The 11,363-nt window shown below is 33.6% G+C and overlaps 1 protein-coding gene across 2 annotated transcripts; it reads right to left on the bottom strand.

The window, feature by feature from the left end:
- Positions 1-5,686: 5,686 nt before the first annotated feature.
- On the bottom strand, positions 5,687-11,056 carry LOC111885654 (uncharacterized). 2 transcript variants are annotated; one of them, XM_052770293.1, is made up of 10 exons: positions 10,898-11,052; positions 10,487-10,671; positions 9,268-10,017; positions 8,751-9,184; positions 6,946-8,655; positions 6,753-6,864; positions 6,520-6,609; positions 6,362-6,427; positions 6,172-6,267; positions 5,687-6,068 (listed from the first exon to the last, which is right to left on the bottom strand). In XM_052770293.1, the coding sequence occupies exons 2-10, from the start codon at positions 10,487-10,489 to the stop codon at positions 5,949-5,951; spliced, it is 3,381 nt and encodes a 1,126-aa protein (XP_052626253.1). In that variant the 5' UTR covers positions 10,490-10,671; positions 10,898-11,052; the 3' UTR covers positions 5,687-5,948. The 2 variants fall into 2 exon arrangements, with proteins under 2 accessions (XP_052626253.1, XP_052626254.1); XM_052770294.1 differs by lacking the exon at positions 10,487-10,671 and having other exon boundaries at positions 10,898-11,056.
- Between the last annotated feature and the right edge of the window lie 307 nt (positions 11,057-11,363).

The following is an 11,363-nucleotide window of genomic DNA, read 5'->3' as shown; positions in this document are numbered from 1 at the left end:
CCAACATCACCTTTCTCCGTCTCCATTCCCACCACCGTGACCACTATCAAACCACCATTCCACCTTATACTACCACCAGACACAAACCAAAAAAACCACCCTCATTTCTCCATCACAACCTATTCTACCCACCATTAGCCACCACCGACCCTACATTCTCCATCAGATCATTACAACACCTTTGAAACATCATCGACTGTCATCAACACATAATGGCCGCCAAACCACCAGCAACACCAAATATGCCAAAATTAAGAAAAAGAAATTAACCAGCAGATTTGTTCGTCACTTGATCTGTTAATCACCTCTTTCTCTTTTTTCTCGTCAGATCTAGAAAGACGAAGGTAAGGGCGTCTATTAACAAATACCAACGCTAGGGTTTGTTGATGAAGATGACGGAGCTAGGGCTTTCGGTGGATGATAGTGACGCTAAAACAAGAATAACCGATTAGGTTTTCTGAAAACCCTAACTCGTCGCCGCCCTTCGTCTTCTTTAGAACATCATCACCAAATCGCTAGGGTTTACTGATAAAGAAAGTGGAGAAAGATGGAGATAGACAAGGCTCGCCGGAAGAACGATAGTTTATAGATCTGGAGCTTCGTTGAGTTTTTTAGATCTTCGGAAAAATGAAGCTTTACAAATATGGACAATAGCGACAAGATCAGAGTAAGGATTTATAGATGGACGGCAACAGAGATATGGTGATCCATGGTAGGTGGTGGGAATCGATTATGGTTTGTTGTAGGTAATGACGACTTTCATATCTGTTGGAGGTTGGTGGTGGCGGAGACGGTAGGGGCTGAAGGTGGAGCTGAAGGCGGTGGTGGCTGACGGCGACGACGGTGGTGGATCCAACGATAAGGGGCTCTTGAGAACCATGAAGAACAAACAAAGAAGGAAGGAGAAATAGTTGGGAGTGAGAGAGAGAGAGAGAGAGAGAGATTTATTTTTATTTTTTTATCTTTTTAAATCTGAAAATCAGAAAAACATTTAAGAAAAAAGAGAAAATCATATTAACAGGGGCAAATCCGTCTTTTTGAAAAAAAGTCAGAACAGAATGAACCAAACAAGCAACAAAATGAAAACTTTGGACCTCTGATGCTAGTTCAAATCCTTTTGAACCAAAGTGACAATTTTTAGCAAACCACAGAGACCATTTGTGCAGTTTAGTCATAAAAAAACATGGTTATAAGGGGTAGATTGAGAATATTATTTTATAAAATAGATAAAGTAGTAATAAAATATTTATTAAAAACGTGGTTATATAAGGTATTCTTACCTTCGATGACATTCCGGAAGCTTAACTCTAACTAGTAAAGTTAAGAAAGATGGATCATTATCTCTAAAGCATTTTAACAAATAGCAATATAGATGAAACATCCAACACATTCGAGAAACAAAAACAAAATCTGTATTAACCTACATACACATACATCTCGTATATAATAGATGCGCACATATAGTTACTTTATTCCCGAGTTCAACTTTAACGAGGGGAATGAAAGGAAATGAATGGAAGTGGGGAGAAAGTAAAATATATTAGTGTCACGAGTTTCATTAACACCTTGCTTCCGAGTTGTAGCAAAGAAAAGAAGAGAAAAGAAAAGAAAGTAAGGAGAGAAAAGAAGAGAAAATAAAATAAAAGAAATTTGTCTTTTGTGCTCCTGGGTTTGAAAGAAATAGAAGGAAAGTTTAACATTTTGTTTTTTCTTTCCAAAACCTTCCAAATTGGAAGAAAGTCAGGAGGGAAAGTGATCCTTCCATTTCCTTCCTTCCGATTTAGAATGATCATTTTTCCTCGTAACTTTCCTTCCGATTTAGAAGGATTTAGAGAGAATAAACAAAATGTTTAATTTTCTTCTGACTTCTCTCCAACTCGGGAACACAATATATAAATTTATTTTTCTTTTCTTTCATTACTTTCTTTTCTTTTCTTTGCTAAAACTCCACTAATCTCACCAAAAAACCTTTTCTTTTTGTAATTAAACGTCAAGATACTTTTTCACTGTACCTCATGTTTTCATCAAATGTTGCTCCTTTTTCGGACTAGTTTAATCACAATCAATATGTAATATATAAACAAATTTCAATAATTATCTTTGCATCGATTTGATTGCATTATGCCTTTGTTTTCTGATTCGTCTTTCAATTATGGATGGTAATAACTATTAGGGATCAATTTATATGGAAGGGTGGAATGCATTTTGACTTTTAAGATAGCTATATCATATATGCAATGCAGGGTTTAACATTATAACATCATCCATTAAAAGTTGCAATGGGTGAAGGTTCGAGATGGCAACAGGGTCGGGAAACACCATGGTCCTCAATTACTATCCCTATAACTGAATCCTTACTCAAATCCCCATCCACATTCCCCGTCCCCACCCCCAGCGGGAAATCAGAGAATTTTTTGTTTAATATAAAAAAATTTATGTAAGGAAAAACTTTAAATTTAAATTTTACCAATGCAAAAACCCAAAAATAAGAAAGGTTTGACTTTGGGTGAATAATTGACCAAAATGGCAATTTGGTCATTTGGAGGAATTCCATGAATTGAGAGGATGTACTTCATGAAATGAATCAAGATAAGTCAAAGTCGGTTTTATAAGATGAGATAAGTGTGTTCAAGAGAAGAAATGTAAAAGATGGTGCTTAAGATGAGAATTTTATGCATTTTGTCCCAAGTTTATGACTTAATAGATTAAGACTCATAAGTAGCCAGTCCTTAATTACTTAAAGGAGTTGTATAACCCATCCCCGCCTTCACGTAAATATAAAGATCATTGAAACCGGGTATAAAACGAAGAAGCTATGGGTATTTGAAGATTAGAAGAAAATTGTCTCAAAACTTGAATGTAATCAGCTAAGGACCTGTTGAAGTGCAGGCCCCGCGACACGGCAAGGGTCGTGCCACAATGCGATTTGTATAGAGTTAAAAAGGGATGAAAGTCTCACCATAAGTATAGGACAATGTACTATGTAACGCGACGTGATTATATGGGTTACCGCTTTCATGAAATCACAACTACAAATTTAATTATATCTATATAATATTCATTAACACAAAAATCTAAACCTTCAATTATAGTATTTCTATCTTTTTCAAAACTAATTAAATACTTTTTATTGTAAGTTTATTTCAAATTGAATGGTATTTGACTCGAGTTTCCATTTTAGTAAACAAATGCTTAAGTGATAAATAAAATTCCCTATCGACTATTTAATTAATATTTATAATTTATCCACAATGAACATCAAATTTAAATAGAACAACTATTTATTAAATATTTATAATTCTGCATCTTTTTAGTCATATATTATAATTAAGTTTAGTGGTACATTAATATCTAATTTTAGATTTATTTAGTGATTTTGGTTCGTAATCATTTAAAATTACTTTTATATCTTTATAATTTACTAGTTTATAACCTATGGGAACCATAGTTACAAAATTAATTAAACTTTTATAGTGAAAATTCAAAATTATTAATCAAATATTTTAAATAAATTATTAATTAAAAGATATTTTTTTAATTATATAAAATTATAATTGTTAATTTAAATAAATATATAAATTATATCATCTTATAATTTGTATTAATTTTATTGTAATGTTATTAATTTAATATAATTAGAGTAAGAAATTTAAAATTGAGAATTAATATGTTAATAAATGACATGCATTAATTAGGAAAACTAATAGGGTGACACATGTCAAAAGTAAAATAGAATATGTATTTATTAAAAGGCCTAATAAGATGACACATGTCAAAAGGAGATTAAAGCTATTCTTTTATTAGAATAGGAAGATTTTTGAGTAAATTACACGAATGGTCCCTATGATTTAGGGTAATTTACGTGTTTGGTCCCTAACTTATTTTTTTAACTCGGAAGGTCCTTATTTTTTGTTTTTGTTACAAGTTTGGTCTCTGTCTTACCTAAAAAAACTATTTTACCCTTGATTTTTTAATTTATTTAAATAAACACACCCCCAACCCTACCCCCTCACCTTACCTTACCTACCTCACCATTTTTTTTCCTATTTAAATAATAGTCTTTTTAGGTAAGACAATGACCAAACGCATAACAAAAACAAATAGTAGGGACCAAGCGCGTAACAAAAACAAATAGTAGAACTTTCCGAGTTAAAAAAAATAAGTTAGAAACCAAGCGCGCAAATTACCCCAAACTATAGGGACCATTCGTGTAATTTACTTTTTATTTTTTTTCTATTTTTTTAATTGTTATCTTATACTATATTATAAAACATATAAGTAATATCTTGAATTTTAAGAGTTATAAGTTACAAAACTTTTTGTACAAATCAATTATACATAGATAAATCATTAATACTTGTCAAAAGTTTGAAAACTTGAATTAAAAAAGATTATTAAGAAATTCAATTTAGAGCAAAATGATAAATTTAAAATATGAAGTTTATATATATATATATATATATATATATATATATATATATATATATATATATATATATATATATATATATATATATATATATATATATATATATATATATATATATAGGAATGAGTTCTATGGAAAACAAATAACTAGGGCAACATCTACCGGAACCAATAATCAAATGACACGTGTCCATTTCTTTCTTCACAAGTAATGTATTGTGGAAGTGATGTGTTGTCATGTTTTCATTAGTTCAAATATGTATTGCCCTAATCATTCATTTTCCATATAACTCATCCCTATATATATATATATATATATATATATATATATATATATATATATATATATATATATATATATATATATATATATATATATATATATATCAATTTATATTTCTTAAACTAAACACCCATATTAATTACTTCACGTACATCAAATATATAAACATACATCATAAATATAATGTATAAACGAAAATATTTTATTTAATACTGGTAATTTTGTATTAGTGTCATCACTCGTCACCTATCCAAACCATTGGTCAAGACCGCTACCCACTAGAGTTCATCCGAATCGAGATACAGATTTGGATCAAAAGGGAAACGAAACTAGGGTTTTGTGACTATGGTTTTCTCCGTCTCTCTTTCTCCCCCTTATGCCATTATGACTGCCAGATCGTTCATAAACGAAACTAGGGTTTTCCAACACCAACACTAAGGTTTTCTATCGGATCTGTTGGTACGATAGTCACCAACAAGGGTACGGATGGTCGGAGTTTTGAACAGAGGATGAAGGGTAACAGTGTCAGACTTAGTGTTGGTAGAGGGAGTGATGAACGCCGCCGATGGTCCGAAGACTGTGGCGGTATGTTGACGATGGTGGTCCGACATGTGATAGGGTGGACTGTTGAGAGAGAGAGAGAGAGAGAGAATGTTTGTAAATGAGTGGGTTAAAGATGTGACTTCAAAAAAAATTATATTTAAAAGCATATTTGTCATTTTAAGCTAGAAATAGACCAAAAACACAAAAATAATGTCAATCATAAGGACCTACTACACAAACACAAGATATTGAAAATTGTACCATTGATCCACCACCAATTTATTTGGATCAAATTCATATCATTTTGACAACCATACGGACCATTTTTGCAATTTTGTCTTAAATTTTAAATAGAACAAACATTTTTGTCTTGTTTATCAATTTTATCTCATATTAAGTGTCTAGAAATGCATAATAAACCACATGATCAAATGACAGCCAAACATAATGACTACTTGTATTCTTTTCATAGAATCTTGAACAATCAATACGATTCCTCTTTCTATAAATTACAACAAGCACAACCAAAACTCCCTTTTAAATCTAATTAAAACCCTCTTAACTCAAGCAACTTTCGAGAGCTACATTTGAGTTCGTGTTGTTGCAAAAAAAAAGACCGATGAAAACATCTTCATATAAATTATTAAAAAATAGAATAATAATTTTAGTCTTTTAACAATTATATATACCTAACCTACAAAACCTCAACCGCTTCCTTGTCTCTGTTCTTCTTGGGCCTCCCAGTTTGCTTCGCATCTTTTCCCATCAAAAACTTCATTGCTTTCTCCAAAGTTATGTCATTAGGATTCGTGTTCTGTGCCCATATTCAAACACTTACACAATCAAAACCCTAAATCCTAAATAAAAGAATAATTAAATGTTTCGATTTTTCATGTGAAGATATTAACAAAACATACCTTTGGTACTGGTGCTTGTGTACGTCTATGTTTTACTGACAATCCATGTCTTGCAAGCTTCAGTACCACTGGCAAACCATCATCTGGATGTTTTCCCTAAAATATATACGAATTTAATATTATGAATTCAGGAATTACAATATAAATTTTAGATATAAAAAAAATGTGAATTCAGATAACAAAAACATACCAAAGTAATGGGGTAACGCAGCAACTGAAGAGCATCTTCCAAAGTAATAGAGGTAACATCTGAAATCTGATCATCACATTACAAGAGAAATTATAAGTCATAAATATGACCAAAAAAAAACAAATAAATAAAAATAAAAATATAAAAATATAATATACCTGGGAGACAGAAGCTCGTTTAGGTAAGTGTCCCTTTTTGTCTTCACCAAGCTGAACATAATGACCATATGGACCATCCTTCAATAGAATCTTCATCCATACATAACATAACATAACAAAACACCAAATATAATTAAACAAATATATATATATATATATATATATATATATATATATATATATGATTATGTCACACATAAAAAATTACATTAACAAAACCAAAAGATATAAACCTTTTCATTAGAGGTAGGATGCACTCCAAGAACCTTGGGCTCCTCTACAGCTCGACTATTTTCTGGGCTAGAATCATCCTCATCATCACCATATAGTGTCTTAGCAATATACCTTTATAAAAAAAATTCAAAAACCGTTTAAATGTTGTTAACTTTTTTAACAAAAGAAAAATAAACAAATTGGCAAACTTACTTGCACTGAGGATGTTGATCACAACCAATGAAATAACCAGCACCAAATCGACTCACTTTAAAAATCAAAGTACCTTCTCTACAACTTGGACACAATCTACTTTGATCAGGAAGAGAAGCAAACAAAAAATCACCAAATGTTTTCTCCAACATCTTCTCCACTTGATGAATATGAACACTACTAGCACGTTCACAATACTTACTAAATCTTGTCCAATAATCTCTAAGCAACCCTTTCCATTCAGTCAAACCCCCTGAAACATTATCTAACTCAGTCTCCATATCAGCTGTAAAACTATAATCAGTCACCTCAGAGAAATGATGAAACAAAAAAGCAGACACCATTCGCCCCCGAAACTCTGGATACAACACTCTGCTTTTCACTGTCATGTAATTTCTATCTTTCAATACTTTAATTGTTGTTGCATATGTAGAAGGTCTCCCAATTCCAAGCTCCTCCATCTTTTTTACCAAACTACCCTCCGAGTAACGTGATGGAGCTTGAGTGTAATGTTGCTTCGGTTCCAACTCTCCGAGACTCATTGAATCCCCTGATTTTAGATTGTTGAGAATCTCAAAATACCCATTTTGCCCTTCGTGTTCGTCTTCATTGTTCCTAATTATCCTGCTCTCAGTATCCTTATACACAGCTTGGAAACCGAGGAAATCCAATTTTGAGGTTGAGGCTCGAAAAATAATCGAGCTGTTTGTGTTTCCTATATCGATTTGTATTTGTTCTGTAATAGAAGGTTCCATTTGACATGAAATTGATCGACACCAAATTAAAGTGTATAATTTTAATGAATCTTCATCAAGAATTGTGGAGAGCATAGAGGGGAGTCTTGTTATGTCTGTGGGCCTGATTGCTTCATGGGCTTCTTGGGCGTTTTTGACTTTTTTGAAAAACTTTCGGGGGGTATTCGGGATGTATTTTTTTCCGTATCTTTCTGTAACAAATGATCTGATGTCATCAACAGCGGTATCCGACATGTGTAATCCATCGGTTCTCATGTACGTAATCAACCCTGCTGAATTCCCATCTGGCAACTTTACCCCCTCGTATAGCTTTTGTGCAAGTTTCATGGTGTATGCGGATGGAAAGTGTAGTTTGCTTGCAGAATCTTGTTGGAGGGTTGATGTTATGTAAGGAGGTGGTGATATTCTTTTGTAGTTTTTTTTACTTTTTCCAATCACTTTAAACTCTGAAGATTTGATCATGTTTTCGATAACATTTGCTTCTGTTTGAGAACCAATCGACATCTGGGTTAGCTTTTTGGAATCATAATGTGTTAAATGTGATGGGGTTTGACCATTTTGACTATTGAAAACACCTTCAATTGACCAATACTCTTCGGGTTTAAACTTATCGATTTCGGTTTCCCGATCGCATATTAGAGCTAAAGCTACGGATTGGACCCGACCTGCGGATTGGCACCCGGGTAATTTTCTCCATAACAATGGAGAAATGTTGAATCCGATTAAGTAATCGAGAGCTCTTCTTGCAAGATACGCGTGGACTAAATTGAAATCTATGTCACGTGGGGCCCGCAAGGCTTCTTTGATGGACGATTCGGTAATTTCATTGAAGACAACTCGGGCAATGTTTATGTCTTCTGGCAACGCGTTTTGTTGTTGTAACATTTCAACAATGTGCCATGCGATTGCTTCACCTTCTCGATCGGGGTCTGATGCAAGAATCAGATTTTGGGTTCTGAAAAAGAAACAAGAAATCAAATTAATTTTTATTTTTGAGGAGTTGTGAGAGGATAAGAATTAGGGTTCATAGTTCATAGTTCATAGTTATACTCTGCTAATGCGACTTTAATGCTCTTGAGATGAGTCCATGCAGCAGAAGGAACCTCCCAAACCATGCTGAAGTCATCTTCTGGTCTTACAGAACCTGATCTTGCAGCTAAGTCTCTTACATGACCATAACTTGGAATGACTTCAAACATATCCCCAAGATACCCCTGAATCACTTTTGCTTTTGTCATAGACTCCACCACCACTACAGATTTACCAGAGGGAGGATATAGGGGTCTTATTGTCCTATTATTCTTCACACTTGTTATTGTTTTTGGCTTTGAAGTTACTTCACTCACATTTGAGATTTCCACTGTGTCATTAGATTTGGCTTGTGTTTTAGGTTTTCTTTTGCGGGTTTTACTTGTTGTAGTTGTCTCTTTGGGTTGTTCATCTTCCAAACTCACTTCAATAGTGGGCTTCCCATTTGGGGTAACCTGAAAATGTTAAACACATTGTTAAAAGGGGTAAATTGGAGAAATAGCAATGTTATCATGTACAAAATTAACTTTTAACTAACCTCTGAAGCAGAAGCCAAGTTGTCATTTTTGGATGACTTTGACTTCTTTGACCGAGAAACTTTTTTAGAACTTGCTTGTGGTTGTGGGGGTGGAGGTGGAGGTGGTTCCTCAGAAGCAACAGCAGACTTCTCTTGACTTTTCTTGACTTTGGGAGTTGGTTTCTTTTTCGCTTTTGTTTTAGGCAACTGGCTTTCATTCTCAACAAGATTCACTTCTATTTTGCCATCTTCAATAGGTGAATCTTTTAAAGCAAGTATATCATCTTTTTTAACAGCTTTGATAGATTTAGTGGATGTTCTTCCTCCAACTTCTAATGGCTTCTTGTGAGTCAATCTCTTAGTTTGTTTCCAATTTTTATTGAATGAAAGGAAGGATGTGCTTTTTCTTCTTCCTTCTCCATCACAAGCATCATTTTTAGGTATTACTGCTCTTGGAATCTGAGAGAAATGTCTATAGGGTGCAAAGATTCCAAAGCCACCATTCATTAAACCATAATTAATTGTACTCATTGGTCGAATAGGGGGAGAACTTCTTGATAGTGGCTGAATGGAGAAGGTAGAGTAAGACTGATTAGTGTGGCTTCTGAAAGAAAAATAGGGCTTTTGAGGTTTCAAGCTTGGAGCTTTAGCATGTCTACCATTAAAGATGCAAGATACTGTCACCCTTTTTAAACCAACTTCCAAAAGTCTCTCACATGTATGACCACTTCCAAATGACGAACAGCCAGAGAAACTATGCAATGCCTTGCTCTGAAGATTGAAATAAGTATGACAAATTAGCTCAAATAAAACGACTATAATCATCTTGCAACCAATCATTGGAGAAAACAGGTTGTAGTGTAAAATTTGTCATTGAAAAGCTACTGTTGAATTGAGTTAATCAAAGGCATAATCCAAGCTAGTTGAGGAAAACAAATCTATAACCATTGGAGTTTTAAATGAAAATGGGACATTCTCTGTTTGCTGTATATTAGGCTTCATACAACAGTGGGGTCTTACAAATAAACAGCTTGAAATAAAATCACCTATGTTTAAAGAAAACACAAAGCTTTTATGTGATTGTACTATCAAACAGTTGTCAATTGGTTTTCTTGTTCTTTCTTGATGGTGTCAAAAAACGTTATCTCCATATGTTTCTTGGGTCCTCAGAATGCATTTGTGAATTGTAATCGTTAAAAAAAAAAATACACGACACTGCAGAAAGCAGGGGAAACTTCACCATGATCGCCTCCACCAATGAAGTGGTAGAGAAATTTCTTAAGCAAAACTGAAAACTCAAAGACGTGGCGGTGGTTGCGGAATTGGCGACGAACAAACTTTTGTGAAGCTGTAGAACGATTGTCGTTAATCCATTCAATGAAATGTCTCGAACACCGAAACTTTGCTCTGTATCCGAACAAAAACCTAACGCAAACACACAGCATTTCTTCAATTACACAACTCAAAATGCGAATTGCAATTGAAAGTAGCTCCAAAGGATGCATCTTTTTTACGAAATATTCTCTTTTATCTTCCTCTCACCTCCCAACAAAAGTCTCTTCTATATGGACAATCCTAACGAAATGATTTTCACAAAGAAAACAAGATAGAAAACAAGGTAAAGCGATATAAAGCGAAACGAGGAACTCACCATTGATGCGGATTGCTGAAGGAGTAATTATTTTAGCTCCACATGATAACGAGTATCGCTATAATCTTACACACGCACACAACTGAGGAGATGTTTGCCTGTTTGGAGGTGAAGTAAAGGAGCAGGCATTGGCGGCATGAAATGGAATGGTGAGGTTTTGATGGGCACAGAGGTTTTAGGGCCCAGCCCAGAAACCTAAACTCAATCTAAGCGGGTTCGTCTATGTTTCGGACCGATGCTCAAGTTTTTTTTTTTTTTTTTTTTCTTTCTCTTTTGAGTTCATTGTGTTTTTTTTTTTTTTTGTTGGATTAGTGTCTAAGTCTGTAACTATATTTGGTAAGTACTTATCCGGTTGTGCATGATATTTTTGGGTTGCCTTCACCAAAGCAACATGATATAATGATTTATAAATAAAGAGGTTATTATGATTTATTAATATATTATATGATTAATATATTAAAGAAGA

Source organism: Lactuca sativa, chromosome 4, assembly GCF_002870075.4.
Source record: "Lactuca sativa cultivar Salinas chromosome 4, Lsat_Salinas_v11, whole genome shotgun sequence".
NCBI classification, from domain to species: Eukaryota; Viridiplantae; Streptophyta; class Magnoliopsida; order Asterales; family Asteraceae; genus Lactuca; species Lactuca sativa.
Note: the sequence above shows the minus strand (reverse complement) of the source record. Positions and strands in the feature narration are given on the sequence as shown.